The 16,609-nt window shown below is 42.9% G+C and overlaps 1 protein-coding gene and 4 non-coding genes across 5 annotated transcripts; 3 read left to right on the top strand and 2 right to left on the bottom strand.

The window, feature by feature from the left end:
* Nucleotides 1-1,755: 1,755 nt before the first annotated feature.
* Nucleotides 1,756-1,838, bottom strand: trnal-cag (transfer RNA leucine (anticodon CAG)). The gene has a single exon. It is a non-coding gene; the product is annotated as a tRNA-Leu (tRNA).
* Nucleotides 1,839-2,146: 308 nt separating this feature from the next.
* Nucleotides 2,147-2,218, top strand: trnaq-cug (transfer RNA glutamine (anticodon CUG)). The gene has a single exon. It is a non-coding gene; the product is annotated as a tRNA-Gln (tRNA).
* A 744-nt stretch (nucleotides 2,219-2,962) lies between these two features.
* trnal-cag (transfer RNA leucine (anticodon CAG)) lies at nucleotides 2,963-3,045 on the bottom strand. The gene has a single exon. It is a non-coding gene; the product is annotated as a tRNA-Leu (tRNA).
* Nucleotides 3,046-3,277: 232 nt separating this feature from the next.
* On the top strand, nucleotides 3,278-3,349 carry trnaq-uug (transfer RNA glutamine (anticodon UUG)). The gene has a single exon. It is a non-coding gene; the product is annotated as a tRNA-Gln (tRNA).
* Nucleotides 3,350-10,697: 7,348 nt separating this feature from the next.
* On the top strand, nucleotides 10,698-14,237 carry LOC130176229 (N-lysine methyltransferase KMT5A-A-like). The gene is made up of 3 exons (XM_056387180.1): nucleotides 10,698-10,807; nucleotides 10,927-11,474; nucleotides 14,163-14,237. Exons 1-3 carry the CDS (start codon nucleotides 10,780-10,782, stop codon nucleotides 14,235-14,237), a joined length of 651 nt encoding a protein of 216 aa, XP_056243155.1. The 5' UTR covers nucleotides 10,698-10,779.
* The last annotated feature ends 2,372 nt before the right edge of the window (nucleotides 14,238-16,609 follow it).

The following is a 16,609-nucleotide window of genomic DNA, read 5'->3' as shown; positions in this document are numbered from 1 at the left end:
GTTGACATTTTTTCTATTGGTCAAATGGCAGTATACCAGGTGTGTGGTGTACCGGGGCCTAAGGATGCAAGGTAAGTGCCCAGAGATAGGGTTAGGGTTAGGGTTAGGGTTAGGGTTAGGGTTAGGGTTAGGGTTAGGTTAACAGAGTTTTGCCACCTATCGTACCCCCTACCATAGTCGTTAAGGTGCCAATATCATAAAGGAGTGGAAGCCCTCAGGATCTGTGGACATGGTCATGGATTCTAGACACATCCAGAAAATGACCAGTTCTCAGAGGTGGAGAGGACTACTGGTCACCGATGTCAAAGGGAAAGGCAAGGGTGTCGTTGCCAACCCAGACAGATTTCAGACTGGTGAGGTGGTCTGTGATTACCATGGGAGGGTGATCACAGCCAAAGAGGGCCATCACATACACAAGAACACCAGTGAGGAGGAGACTGGACATATGTTCTTTTATACAAATCAAAAAGGGCAGCCCATGTGCATTGATGCACATTCATCTTTTTGTGAGTGCCACCCCGAAAAGCAGACTGTTGGCAGGTTTATCAACCACGCAAAAGCAGAAGCCAACCTAAGGCCCAGGTTCTATGCTGTGGACACAGATGGGGAGGAAAAAGAAGTTATTCTTTTCCTCGCAACCAGGAACATTGAGGTCAATGAGGAACTCCTGTTTAATTAATGTGCGGGCAAAAAGTCTTTTCGGGGAGAGGGCTTGGGCCTCGCTTGGCTCTCTTAGACTTTCTGCAGCCATCCACCTGCATTTTCAAGGCCTGTATTCAAGTCTACAAGGACATTGTTAGACTTTGCTCTTTTTATTTGTACAGCATTGGTACACTTTGTAAATGTAAGGGTTAAATGGTATGGTTTTTCAGCCTTCCATTCCTGGTTCAATTTTCAGCACGGATGGTGTTCGCGAGCTCGCGACAATCCCAAAAATTGAAATAAATTCATAAAAATTCACAGGAGCGTCCGACATGCACACGGACAGTCTCCTTAGACTCGGGGCATCACACCGCACGCGTGGACGCCCATTTCATGTACGTGCGCTCGCCGCTTCATATGAATTATGAAGGTTCCCCAAGTGTGTCAGCTCCAGTTCGGACTGCCCAGAAATACGCTGAACCTAGGTAAAATGGTCCGAGGGACTTGAAATTTGCTGTGTGTGCTACAAATGCCCAATGCCGACAGAACTCGAAATCATTTTTGAGTTCATAGCTCGATTAGGCGAGTTGTGGACACGCCGTATGCATAGACTGCATAATCCATAACGTTCCCCAACAAGTTTTTCCATACAAAATTTTTTATCCCATCAGAATCGCCTCGAAAAGTTATGAATTATGATATTAAAATCGCTTTTGGGAGACTTTATGGGGACAGGCTGTTGAGCCACCCCTTCTCACCCCTTCCTCGGTCGAAAAAAAGACAGCGCTTTAAAGAACCGGTATACACTGCCCAGCACCCAGAGAGGTACCCCTTCAAATTGTTATTTCAAAAATATGGCTGTATGAAATAATAATTTAAGGTTTGATTATGTTGTAAATTGTGATTTAATTTTAACAAATGTTATTCTCTTACAGGCTCCAGCCCCTGAGACAGTTCAAGCTTCAGTCCCTGTCCAGAATCCCACTGCAGTGTGTGCCTCTGTGCCTGTAAGTAATATATCATTTCCCCAGCAAGGTTTTATTCCTGCCCCTGGGTCACTCTGAGGTATTCTGATTGAATGAAAGAAAGATGCTGCTCCAGTTAAAATGTTCATGTCAGAAGTGGGATTTAAACCCACGCCTCCAGAGGAGACTGCAACCTGAACGCAGCGCCTTAGACCGCTCGGCCATCCTGACTATATCAGCTCTTGTTGACACTACTTTCCGACAACATGTCAGTCATGTTCACTTTGTTGCTGGTTGTCACTTGCAGAGCAAGTCTATAAGCATTTTATCCGTATTTACTGAACTGCCACAGGCTTTAATCCCAACACTCTGAATGCCTGTTAAATCTTTTATCTGTAACTCCTGGATTTTTGCGTTTCATTTGTTCCATTACTTTCAGCAATAATGTCACAAACTCGCCACAAGATTGATACTAATTGCAATGCATAATCTTGGTGGTTCATGTGTCGAAGTCTCCCACTATAGTCTGATACAGTCGTGGTTCCATGGTGTAATGGTTAGCACTCTGGACTCTGAATCCAGCGATCCGAGTTCAAATCTCGGTGGGACCTGGTTTTGGGAAGTTTAACAGGCACTAAAGGGGCAGTTAACAGCAGATGGTAATGGATGAACATATGACCGATAAAGCAGGTAACTATTATACGTGGAGAATAATGCTATCATAAGATCGTTGACATCTAAAAGGTGAAAAGACCTCGAGATGTTTCCCCTGAAAAGATCTCTCCACAGGATTCCCAAACTGTCCATGTGTAATGACGTGAAGAGTCCTTTGTTTGAAGGGGATGAATCTAGTGAATGTGATTGGCCATGATTATCACAAGCTGTAACATGCCCATGTGGAATGTGGGTTATGAAAAAGTTTTCTATCTGATCCCAGCCCATTTCCAGGTGTGCCAGGTGCTGCTACGCACAAAAGTGCTCATTGCACATCTTCAGCAAACTGGGCAGGGTTCACTTGACTTCGCTGCCAGATTAAGAAATGAAAGCCCTAAATGACTACATCTTGAAATGTCTAAACAGCCAAACCGTGCACAATCCCACCCTATTTCCAAGTGCTCTACGCGCTGCTTAGGCACAGACACCCCAAGTGCTCATGGCACATCCTTAGCGAACTGGGCAAGGAACACCTGTCTTCACTCTGTCGCACTGGCGGATTAGGAGATGAAATCCCTAAGTACTACGTCTGGAAACGCGTAAACTGGTGATCCGTGTATGAGGAAAACTCGGGAGCTCAACTGTTTTGGACATCATGTCTACAATGTTACAGTTCAGTACAGTTCCTGTTATAATGTTCATGTCAGAAGTGGGATTCGAACCCACGCCTCCAGAGGAGACTGCGACCTGAACGCAGCGCCTTAGACCGCTCGGCCATCCTGACTCTATGAGCTCTCTTTGACACTACTTTGCCTCAACATGTCAGCCATGTGCACTTTGTTGCTGGTTGTCACTTATAGAGCAAGTCTATAAGCATTTTATCCGTATTTACTGAACTTCGGTATGATCTCTTCTTTGTGTGGCGAGCAGCTAAAAGCAGCCCTGACATCCCTCTCCTGGGCAAGGTTTTATTGCTGCCCCTGAGTGCTCGTGAGATATTCCCAGTGCATTTTAGTGGTTCCATGGTGTAATGGTTAGCACTCTGGACTTTGACTCCAGTGATCCGAGTTCAAATCTCGGTGGAACCTAACTTAGAGTTGCAATATAGATAAACTTGGAAAATATACTGACCTGTTGTTTAAGATATCCATATGACAATGTCTCATTATCTAAGCCCAATTGGACAGCTAAAAGTACAAGTGTAAACACACCCAAGACACATTGTGGATGTAGTTAAGATCTGAGAACAGACCAAGTTCGAAGGTGTTTGCCACATAGCTTCAGCAGTGTGAACACAAATGTGTCACAAGGTTGATACTAATTGCGATGCATAATCTTGGTGGTTTGTGTGTCGAAGTCTCCCACTATAGTCTGATAAAGTTGTGGTTCCATGGTGTAATGGTTAGCACTCTGGACTCTGAATCCAACGATCCGTTCAAATCTCAGTGGGACCTGGTTTTGAGAAGTTGTACAGGCACTAATGGGGCAGTTAACAGCAGATGTTTATGGATCAAATGTGTGACCAACAAAGCAGGTCACTATTATACACAGAGAATATGACAACCATAAGATCTTTGACATGTAAAAGGTAACAAGACCTCAAGATGCTTCCCCAGGATCTTCCAGGTGTTACCCTCTACACCAAGACAGGGGAGCTCACAAAGGGAGGAGTGCACCTTCCCATCTAGAGATGTGCCAGAGGCTCTACATCCCTGGAGTCTTTTCACCTGCACTTAAACCACTTCATACCAGGTTTGTGTCTGTTAGACATCTTTGTTCATGTTTTGTGTTGTGTAATCCAAGAATAATTCATGATTACATTTTTAATAATGTATTTCCAGGGACTGGTGCCAACAGTGTGAATTTCCAGATTTACCTGTTGGAAGGACTGCACAGGTGGAACCAGGACCGTGGTGCTGCAGCCCTATCCTCTGGAACATCTGCTCTACGCAGCTATTCTGGTGACCTGCTTCACTGCGTGAACGAAAATGACCAGAAGCTGTTTGGCAGGAAGGTGGCACCACAGTTCTGCCTGCCCTCCTGTTACACTGGTAAGCACTTGTGAACTCATTGGTAATGTAACACAGTTTTAAAATCCTTTATTCATTTTATAAACATTTGTAAATGAATCACTTTATGCATATTGTTTCAGGAGAGCTCATCGGGGTGCAGTATCTGTTCCGGCAGACTGGTCAGGCGCTGCAGGATATGCACCCTGATTCAGAGGAGACGGCTCAGCTCATCGAGCAGCATGATGTGGAGGACAAAACAAAGGAAGATGAGGGATTCTCTGATATCTCAGATGATCCCACAGTGCTGGAGGTCCCTCATGTTCAAGCCTCTCTAACTCAAGGTGGCCATATGGCTATCTTTCTGAGGTGGCCTGCAGCGTCTCCTCCACAGCTCCTGGTCTATCCACCCTGGCTCCTGGCACATCCACCCTGGCTCCTGGCACATCCACCCTGGCTTCCAGCACTCTGCCCTGTACTTCATCTTCTGTAGCTGGAGTTGATATTCAAGCTGAAGATGAAGATAATGGTAATGCAGGGACAGACATTCAATTGTTTGAAGTCAATCAAAACACCCTCATCCAGTGGCACAACAGCAAGAACAAGAGGGAGGGGCTCGCTGTGCTGCTCCAGGGTACTGCATTGCCTCCAGCCCTCCCTGTGTCTGCACAGCTTCTTCAGGAGGCAAGAGTGCTCCCGGATGAACCCATGCAGGCAAGGGAGGAACATCTGTACCGGCTGCCAACGAGTACAGCAGGCACAACAGAGGGAGGCAGCAGTTAGTCAGTGCCCACATCCCATCTTTCCAAGGGGACCGGTGATGAGGCAGTATCTTGCTACACCCTCAGCACCAGGACCATTTCTTGCACCTCAGGTTGTCACACCAGCTGGAGTGGTTCAGTTAGTCCTTTCTGGGGCAGCTGGTCAGGGCACCAACCCACATCCCAGTTCACCTGCCACAGAGGAAAGTGGGGCACCCTAAAGAGGCCGTATAGACGAACTGTCCAGGCAAACACTTGCAAGAAGTGTGGGCAGTTCCGCACTGCTGAGACTGGACACAGTCAGTGGCGTGGCAGGGTGTATTGTCCAGTTACTGAATCACAGCCAAAAGACCAATGGCTGGAGGAAATGAGGATAAAGTTTTCTATATAACCCGAACCCTCAATAATGATGATAATGTAAAATGTTTTGTAAATAGTTCATTTTAAATAATTGTATTGTAAATTGTTAAAAAAATTGTTTATAAAAGTATTGATATTTTATCCTGTTGAATGTAAAATATGAAAAAAGATTTGTATTTGAAGTTTTTGCGTTCTGCTTTAATTATATGATTCGTGTTCTGTTTTAATGACATTGTTCAAAAGTCTCTCTTTGATTCTGCTTCTGTAAAGAAATAAAACTGGTGTAGAGCAATTTACAACCAGTGTTTTTAACGACAGTTTGTTGAAAACAGCACAACAACAACAACAGCAGGTCAAATCTGGTCTCTATATTTAAGCTGCTATTTCAGGATAGCATTATCTGATTTAGTCAAGTAATACCTCATTGTAAAGTTTAGATTCTATTCTTTCCAACAAGTGCTGTTTTGCCATCCTATCACACACCTCTTATTATAAACCAGAAATTTAATTTGGTCAATTTTAGGCAATTTTCAAATTTGTTCTCTATATTTAATCTGCTATTTCAGGATAGCATTATCTGATTTACTGGAGTAATACCTCATTGTAAAGTTTAGATTCTTTTCTTTCAAACAAGTGTTGGCTTTCCATCCTATCACAAACCTCCTGTTATTAACCACACATTTAATTTGGTCAATTTTAGGCATTTTTCAGAGTTGGATCAGAGGTCAAATCTGGTCTCTTAAGCTGCTATTTCATGATAGCATTATCTGATTTAGTCAAGTAACACCTCATTGTAAAGTTTAGATTCTATTCTTTCCAACATGTGTTGGCTTTCCATCCTATCACAAACCTCTTGTTATTAACCAGACATTTAATGTGTTCAATTTTAGGCAGCTTTCAGTGCTGGGTCAGAGGTCAAATCTGGTCTCTATATTTAAGCTGGTATTTCTGGCTAGCATTATCTGATTTACTGGAGTAATACCTCATTGTAAAGCTTAGATTCTTTCTTTCCAACAAGTGTTGGCTTTCCATCCAAACCTAATAACCTCCTGTTATTAACCAGACATTTAATGTGTTCAATTTTAAGCAGCTTTCAGAGCTGGGTCAGAGGTCAAATCTGGTCTCTATATTTAAGCTATTTCAGGATAGCATTATCTGATTTACTGGAGTAATACCTCATTGTAAAGCTTAGATTCTCTTCTTTCCAACAAGTGTTGGCTTTCCATCCTATCACACACCTCCGGTTATTAACCAGACATTTAATGTGTTCAATTTTAGGCAGCTTTCAGTGCTGGGCTGGGTCAGAAAATCTGGTCTCTATATTTAAGCTGGTATTTCTGGCTAGCATTATCTGATTTACTGGAGTAATACCTCATTGTAAAGCTTAGATCCTCTTCTTTCCAACAAGTGTTGGCTTTCCATCCTGTTTCACACCTCCTGTTATTAACGAGACATTTAATGTGGTCAATTTTAGGCAGCTTTCAGAGCTGGGACAGAGGTCAAATCTGGTCTCTATATATTTAAGCTGCTATTTTTAGCTAGCATTATCTGATTTACTGGAGTAATACCTCATTGTAAAGCTCATATTCAGAGCAATACAAAGAGATCAACACTCGTAATGTTAAACCCTCTGGTGACTAGCAGCACGTTGTTGAATTCTGGTTACATTCAGCTGTTTTGAAAAGGCCAGTAGGAAACCTGTATTTATGTTTTTACATATCCTCCTGTATTTCTACTGAACCTGCTTCAAATGAAACATGCTGTTCACTAGTTTAAAGTTTACATTCTCCTCTTTCCAACATTCAACTTTCAGATGGACATATAATGTGGGGCGGCCAGATGTCCAGTTACTGTCTTCTGAGACTGGTCAACAAGAGTGTCACGTCTTCACTGAGGATTTCTCCTGTTTTTTCCTGTTCTACTCGACAGTTTTCTTTTCGTTCCTGAAAATGGCAGCCCAGCGGTAAGTCAAGATCAATTTCATGGTTCGCAATGTAGTTGCTCAATGTAGTAAAAGTCATGTATTACATTATAGAAGTTTTAACATTCAAAGGTATGTAGGTATATTTGCTGATGGTTCCCAGACTTAGGGACCAAATCAAGAGGTTAGTTTGTATGTACAGTCAAGCTCATACAGTCCTTTTCTAACAGAATGTAGTAAAACATCCTTTTATAATCAAGCTAAAATAGACATATGTGTTTCATAGTAGTAAACAAGACAGAGAATAACAGTGGGTGTAGTTTATCGCACATTGGAAACATGGCTGATCACATCTTTTGTTTTGCTTAATGACTTGTTAACGACCCTATTTGAGTGATAATGAAATCATTAGGCCACTAACCCAAGCTGAGATTTAAAGCATATTTTCTGATGGCTGACCAAACTTCTCCCTGAGTAAAGCTTTAAATTAATTGAAGAATGTCTTTTTCTATTTATAGTAAAGCCAACAGGCACTTCCTGCTGTGCCCTGTGTGCGTGAAACCCCAGGAATGCCTTCCTGTGCATCTGCGCAGGGTCTGCATGAAGACCACCACACCAGAAGCCATGGAAGCAGAGGTGTTGAAGGCAAAGAGGGATGTCCATGAGCTTCTGGTGTCTGGCAGGGTCTTCAACCACGGCCTACTTCTTGTTTACTCTCTGAAATGTATTACATTTTTTAAATTGTATTGAATAACATTGTCTAAATTCGTTTTTTTTTTTTTAATTGAAAGGCTGATTGAGGAGCTGCAGCGTCGGCACATGGCGGTGGTTGGTGTCCCTCCACCACTGCCCAATGCCAACGTTACGGCAGCGACGGCACAGCCACCCGAGAGTGCGGCCACTGAGACTGGTGAGAGCGAGTCTGACATTGCCTCTGTCAGCAGTGGCGAGTACTTTCAATGGTGAGAATCTCAGTTTCACAACTTCACTGACGATGTTTGTTTTTGATTGTGAGTCACATGAATCACAAATATTCAGTATGTAACAACAATTCACTACTATAACAATTATAACACTTTTCCCACATTGCAGTAACCCAGATGTGCAGTGGAAGAAGGCGGCCAGGAAGCTGATGGCAGAGAAGGGCCTCTATGGGAAGCACTCCCTGGACCATCCATTGCTGAAGGGCTTTGCCAACTACCTGGAGAAAAACCTCCAGAATGAAAATTTCAAACAGGAGGTGAGGACTACCAAAAAACACTCTGTGTTTATTAAAAACTTCTGGGTTAGGGTTAGGGTTCATTTTTGCCTTTTTGTTTAAATCGATTTACAACATGATTTGGGAAACCATGTGCTGGCTTTCAGCCAGAAAGATATGCACAGCCTGTACCTTTGGTAACATTCCTCCTCCCCTGTATTGCAGTCACTTTTGTAGATGGTATAAGTTAAATTAATATTTGATCCTCACCAGGGTCTTCTTTTTTTCTTTTCATGAATTCAATTTTTCATACTTTTTTTAAAAAAATAGTTGTCATGTAATTTAACATGCTTTAACATTTTTTTTTCAGGTTGACAACGTTGCTCGATTCCTGTACTACGTGGACCCACAGGCCCCATCCCTGGAGTTCGTCAGGAACAGTGAAAAGATCCGCCAGTACCTTCGTGAGCTCTCTGAGGCAACGCTGACAAAGCAAACTCAGCAGAACTACCTGAAGAGCTTGAAAAGGTTGGTGCATTTGGTGTTTCTTTTCATATAATGTCAACACTTGTGTAGACAATAAACATAATTGGGCTTAAATACATATACTTAAATACTTGTACTTTGACCGACAGATTCCTGGTGTACCGCACGGTCAACAGCAACCTGAGGCATGAGGATCGGGCACTCTATGAGGACTGCAGGCACTTCATTGAGTTCCTTGGGTCTCTGCAGAAATGCTGCTCCAAGCAAGCGAGCAAAGAGATCACCCAAAAGAGGTAAGTTTAATTGTTCTCACCCACCTAACTGGATTACAGTATAGATATGTGAGCAATGTGGCATGTAATGTCATGATTTGTTAATAACATTTGATCTGTTTTCTCATAGGCATAGCATGTTGACGGAGCAACATCAGCTGACACCATATGACTGCTTGGCTGTGCTGAGGGCTGCCAGGAAGGACTTGATGGCAGTTATTGCGAAGGTCTCCGTGGACAAAAGTGCAACCCTGGAGTTGACCGAGTGCAGCTTCGTGGTGTACTATCTCCAGGCAGTGGTCATCCTGAGGCACCTCCAACAACCAGGCGTGGTGGAGCACATGACTGTGAGTATTCTTATGCTCTTTTTGTCTGCATTGTTAGAAAATTTCACCTGACATTTTTGCCATTCCCCATACTAATCAATGTGATATCCTTGTTTTGTGCAGGTGCAAGAGTGGATAGTCCGTCAGACAGACAGGTCAGGCAACGCCATTATTGGTGTGAAGGAGCACAAGACCGCAGCACGGCAAGTTCCCGCGTTTGCCCTGTCACAGGAGGAGGAGTGTGTAAGTTCATCAGATTTCCTCTGAGAATCTGTCAGAACCTGTTCAAAAGCAGAAATTAATCTTTATTTCTATGTTTCCTCTGCCAACAGTGGTTTGATATGTACTTCACACGAGTGCGGCCACAACTCCTCAACTCTAAGAAGCGCAAGCGGGATGACTCAGATGACGAGGAGGAACGGTTCTTCATCTCCACCACGGGAGGCCGATCTATAATGCCTCCAATGACCTTGACCGGCTGCACTCAAAGTAAGCTAACCATCATGATTCATTTCCCCTCCCAAATGTACTTCTATAAATAACCGTCTCAGCTCTCTGGTGTGATGTGTCAATTAATGTCATATTAATATCTGTTTAAACTTTCACTTTAGATACAAACTCAAGCCAGTGACCAGCCGAGTGGCACGCAGAGTCTTCGAGACGGCCACCGGGACGATGACTGACACAGAGAAGTCTCTGGTGGCCGACTACCTCACTCATTCCACTGCGACGGCGGAAAAACATTACCGCATGAAGCAGCCCGAGACCATTGTGAGGGCCAGTCAGCTGCTGGCTAAGCTCGCTGGTGACTCAAGGTAAAGATGTCTTATATTTGTCAACAATTAATACAATCAACAATTTGTAAACATAATCAAACCCACCATCATTTATATGTAGGCACACTGAACACTTATCTAATACTTTTCTTCTCCTTCTCCTTCTTCTCTTATGTAGTGTTGAGTCTGCAGATGAGGGTCCCAGTCATGGTACCCGTGGCGCTGCTCGCAATGCTGCCGACAAGCCTGCCTGTACTACAAATGTGCAGATGGATGTCCAAGCAGCATTTGACAAACTGCTGGAAACGCACCGGTGACACTGGACGGGGACGTGCCAGACAAGACTGAGCGCAGAAAGGTGTCACCCGACTGTCAGCGGCAGTTGTACGAGCGTTGGCTGAAGGCACAGATGAAACTGCGCGTGCAGCATGTTCTCTGTAAGTATTTTCTCAATGTTTAATAAAAATGTTTTCAAGTATCAATGCTATGTACATGATTCAAAGTTGTCAACTATATTTTTCTTAACTAACAAAACCTTTTAATTTTTTCTCGACAGCATACTTCTGCCGACGTCTCCCAACAGAAAACCGGGTCAGCACCTGGATTGCTAAGCGGGGATGGAAGAAAAACCTCCCCATCTCTGCCAATATCATAAAGGAGTGGAAGCCCTCAGGATCTGTGGACATGGTCATGGATTCTAGACACATCCAGAAAATGACCAGTTCTCAGAGGTGGAGAGGACTACTGGTCACCGATGTCAAAGGGAAAGGCAAGGGTGTCGTTGCCACCCGCAGATTTCAGACTGGTGAGGTGGTCTGTGATTACCATGGGAGGGTGATCACAGCCAAAGAGGGCCATCACATACACAAGAACACCAGTGAGGAGGAGACTGGACATATGTTCTTTTATACAAATCAAAAAGGGCAGCCCATGTGCATTGATGCACATTCATCTTTTTGTGAGTGCCACCCCGAAAAGCAGACTGTTGGCAGATTTATCAACCACGCAAAAGCACAAGCCAACCTAAGGCCCAGGTTCTATGCTGTGGACACAGATGGGGAGGAAAAAGAAGTTATTCTTTTCCTCGCAACCAGGAACATTGAGGTCAATGAGGAACTCCTGTTTTTTTTTTTCAACTTTATGTTTATTGAGCAACATTTTCATACATATCACACGTTTCAGATGTTACACAATCTCTTTTTCCCTTTTATATTTTGTTTTTAAAAAAGAAAAGGAAACAATAGCAGTAGTGAATAAAAACAACAAGATGTAAAATAAGCCATTCTTTTCTACAAACAGCCAGTTCGTGTTTAGAATCTGTTTGGTTACCCAATAAAAGACAAACAAAAAACAAACAAAAAGACCACAATTAAGTGAACAAGCCCGACGGGCTATAAAAGATAGTATACACACCAAAGTTAACATAGGACAACAGCAGCCGCGGATTCCCATCTAATCTCCAGCGAATCACCTGACATGCAAATTGATAAGATATAGGTTTTTCCTTTTCTTTTTTTCCCCCCACACTTGCTCATCACCAATCGTCCCCCACCACTTCCAACCAAGGCGCCCATCGGTCTGTAAATTGTGCATTTTGTAATCTCAACATATATGTTATCTTTTCCATTGTAAAAATTCTTTTAACTACTGTCTGAAATGTGAGTAATGTTGGAGGGTCTTTTTTAAGCCAGTTCAGGGTTATTGCCTTCTTGGCTGCTGCAAACAATATATGCAGCAGGTATATCTTTTTCCTACTCAACCCTGCTTCAGGGATGACCCCAAGGATGGTCAGTAGTGGGTCCCTGGGTAGAGAAAAAACAAATACTTTGTCCAATAAGTCTAATATCTCACACCAAAAGTTGTCCAATAGGGGGCATTTCCAAAATATATGTGTGTGGTCTGCAGACACCTCCCCACACTCTCTCCAACATTCACTTGTTCGATTGGGGTCTATTTTGGCCAAGATTCGAGGGCTTCTGAAGAATCTATGGACTATTTTCCACTGGAACTCTCTCCATAGGTTTGCGTTAGTGACTTTGTGCATTTCTGATGCAATATTATCCCAAACCTCCTCCCTTATTTCTGTTTCGAGCTCTGCTTCCCATTTTTGTTTGATGTGTAGGGTGTTTTCTTGTTTCATGGCAGATAGTATTTGGTATAAATTAGATATTGGTCTCCCTATGTACTTTCCATTTTGAATTTTTGTCAGGTATTGCTCAATAGGTGAGTCCGATTTTTTTATGCGGTTCCAGTCTGGGTGCTTAAACAAAAACTTCTTATCTGAAGATACCTATAGAAATCCGATCTTGGCAGGCCGAATTCATTCATCAACTGTTCAAATGTCTTCAATTCCTGATCCTCAATGAGTTGGTGGATGTAGTTAAGGTTTAGATGTCCCCATCTTTTGTATCCTGCATCTAATTTTAGAGGTATAAAACCCTTTAAATGAGCCACGCCCGACAAGACTGACATATCACAAGGGAGGCCAAAATTCTTCTGCACCTCTCTCCATGCTGCCAGAGTAGTTTTTGACCATCTACCCAGAGTCTCTTCTAGGGATTTATTTTCAGTGAATGGAACCTTAGATAAAGGTGTTAGAGTGCAGAGTGACTTCTCAATTTCCAACCACCTTGTGTCCGTCTTATCTGAAATCCAAATTATCAAAGCCCTTAGCTGGCAGGCCAACTAATAATGTCTAAGGTGAGGGAGTCCCCACCCTCCATGTTGTTTAGATAACTGCAGAGTTTTTGTATCTTACCCGAGGGTGCCTTCCCTGCCAGATAAATCTGGAGATGAGGCGGTCTAAAATTGTGAACATGTTTTTTTGGTGGTGCGAGGGCAGCGTCTGAAAAAGAAACAACAACCTAGGAAGCACATTCATCCTAATACTCTCTATTCTGCCTGAGATAGTGAGGGGCAGCACAGCCCATCTGTTAAGATCAACGGATATCTTGTCAATTAATTTATTGTAGTTTGCCCTATATAACTTATCCAAGTTTTGTGTTATAGTGGTTCCCAGATAGGAAATACCATCCTTTGGCCATTTGAATGAAAATGCTGCTTTCATCTGGTGTGTGACAAGCGAGTTCAGGGCCAAGGCTTCGGTTTTATTAACATTGACTTTATATCCTGAGAGGGCTCCAAATTTGGCAAAGCAGTCCATCAGCTTTGGAACTGAATTTAGGGGTCTGATAAATAAACTAAAATGTCATCCGCATATAGCGAGATCTTGTGAATTTTGTCGCCAATTTCTATTCATTCATTAATATTTACGTCTTCTCGTATCATCTGTGCCAGTGGTTCAATGCTTAACGCAAAAAGGAGTGGCGATAGCGGACACCCCTGGCGTGTCCCTCTACCTAGATCAAAAGATTGGGATATATGTCCATTGACTCTGACCATACTCCGGGGGGCAGCATATAACAGCTGGATCCATCTATTAAAGTTTGGGCCAAATCCGAATCTGTCCAAGGTTTTAAGCAAAAACGGCCAGGATACGCGGTCAAATGCCTTTTCAGCGTCGACCGCCAATGCCATGCAGGGGAATGGATAGTTATTACTATGCTCCATAACATTAAGTAGTCGGCGAACGTTATCTGGCAAGTACCGGCCGGCTATAAAGCCCGTCTGGTCCGGTGTATTACAGTGGTGATGACCGATTCGACTCGCTTAGCCAGTATAGACGTCAGCAATTTGCAGTCTGTATTTAAGAGTGCAATCGGCCTGTAGGAGGCGCAGTCTGTGGGGTCTTTATGTTCTTTGGGTATAACGGAGATGATCGCCTCCCTCCAGGCCGACGGCATCTCTCCTTTCTCAAGAGCATCGGAGTACGCTCTCTCCAAGATTGGGCTGATGAGGTCTATGTAGTTCTTATAAAATTCATTGGTGAATCCATCTGTACCAGGACTTTTGTTGTTTTTAAGATTTTTAATCGCCTTCTCAATTTCCTCTTTAGTTATCGGTCTGTCAATGAACTTAGCTGAGGTAGGATCTATTGTAGGTAGTTTAATGGATTTTAAGTAATTGTCAAATACTGCTGGGTCACTTACTCTGTCTTTGTCCGAGTATAAGTCTTTGTAGAATGCAGCAAAGGCTTCTGAAATTTCATTTGGTTTATATAGGAATGGTTTGTCTGATTTGTTACTTTTAATTTTGTGAACTGTTGTAAGGCTACATTGTTTTCTCAACTGAGATGCTAGTAGGCGACTGGCTCTGCTCCCGTGCTCATAGTATTTTTGTTTCAAGAACCTTAAGTTTCTTTCAATTTTTTCCGTCAGGAGGTCATCAAGTTCCTGTTTGGCCTTTTTCAATTTATTCAAATTCTCAGAAGTTGTATTTTCTTTATGTTGTTTTTCAAGGTCACCTACCTTCTTTTCCAGTTCCTGACGTTTAGCTGTCCTAACCTTTTTAAAAGTTGAAGCTAATTGAATTATCTTTCCCCGTAACACCGCCTTAGCCGCTTCCCAGAGTATTATTGGGGACACATCTTCCTTATCATTAATTTCCAAATATGAGATAAATTCGTCCCTTATCGTGGCCTGGAATGCAGGCATCCCTAACAGGGAAGTATTTAGTCTCCATCTACCAGAAGTGGTCACCCTCCCCACGTCCCAAACCATTGATACTGGTGCGTGATCAGACAGGGTTATATTGTGAATTTGACAATCTATTGCCCTAAATGATTCATTACTCGGCACAAAAAAGTAATCAATCCTGGAATATGTGGAGTGAGGGTGGGAAAAGAATGTATAATCTCGATCTCCCGGGTGTTTATATCTCCAGACATCTAGAAAGCCAAACTCTTCACAACAGTTTTTAAGGGCTCTACTCATTGTTGTTGGTTGAATGTTTGAATTTGTGCTTTTATCTAGAAATGGATTTAGCACACAGTTGAAATCTCCAGCTATTAGCAACATGCCCTGCGCTTTGTCTAGTACTAAATTAAATATGCTTTTCATAAATTGTGGGCTATTGTCATTTGGGGCATATACATTTAACATTGACACCCAGACTCCGTTTATTGTACCATTAATCAAAACATAACGTCCCTCTTTGTCCTTAAATGAAGAGTCAAAACAGAATTGTATTGATCGATGTATCAAGATTGCTACACCCCTTCTGCGACCAGATTTATGAGAGGAGTAGTAAACCTGTGAGGCCCAAGATTTATTTATTTTCTCATGTTCGGCATCCGACAAGTGCGTTTCTTGAAGGTAAGCAATACTACAATTCATCTGTTTAAGCTGATCTAATATTTTCCTTCTTTTTGGGGGCTGTGCAAACCCTTCACATTATATGTGACTACCCTATAGCCTAACATCTTGGACTGCTGGTGTCAATGCCCAGCCATGGGGCTTTACTGCTATCTGCAGGCCTGAGTATATAATGTGTCTTGCACGGTCTTTACGACAGAGCATTATGACTGGGGGCACCACAGCTGCCAATAGTAAACATCTTGTCCCATGGAGTGTATCAAACAAGTAACAACAATAAAAGAACAAAACTATATACCTAACTACGAAAAGGAATACAATGACTTCCAACGTAGTGGTCCACTGTCCAGTGAACCTACTCTGCTCGCCACCCAAAGTCACTACACATGGCCTGTTCAGGGTGGCGACAGAAAAAAGGAGTGTCCAGAACATCTGGATGTCTGGGCCTAAAACTGTCTGTTGTTAAGACAGTAACACAAGATTCTTAAGATGTTGATAAGAATTCCTTGCGTTCGTTTCCCCCTGGATGTCCCCCCCTCGGACCACACAGTCTTTCATTACCAAATGCTTTGGTGGTTTCAGTAAGAGCCCTGATTTAGAAGGCATCAGACCATAAAAATAGATGGGGGGAGTAGGTCCCATTTAAAACAACAATATTAATAATAATAGGATGGGGGGGTGGGTGGCCCACCGTACACAGCAGTATTAACGCCAGACTGAAAGGGATATAGCGTCTGGTATAGATTGAGAACTATGCATTGATGGAAAAACGTATCCACGTAGTTTCTACTTCTTTAAATGATAAATTGGAAACGCCAAAGCCAATGCACAGCTCCATTCACCACTACACTCTGTTCTTTAGGTAAACTTCAAATAGAGGGCGGCTAGTAACAATACTGTTCATGCCTTGCGCTTTCCCAACTGTCCGTGGCCGATTATGGCATCACTACTCCGTATCCGTTATACGTGTTCTGGTAATATTGTCCAAAAAACAGTGAAACATCGGTGACCCCCCCCCCCCCCCCC

The sequence above is a fragment of the Seriola aureovittata genome, chromosome 10 (genome assembly GCF_021018895.1).
Source record: "Seriola aureovittata isolate HTS-2021-v1 ecotype China chromosome 10, ASM2101889v1, whole genome shotgun sequence".
Classification (NCBI taxonomy): Eukaryota; Metazoa; Chordata; class Actinopteri; order Carangiformes; family Carangidae; genus Seriola; species Seriola aureovittata.
Note: the sequence above shows the minus strand (reverse complement) of the source record. Positions and strands in the feature narration are given on the sequence as shown.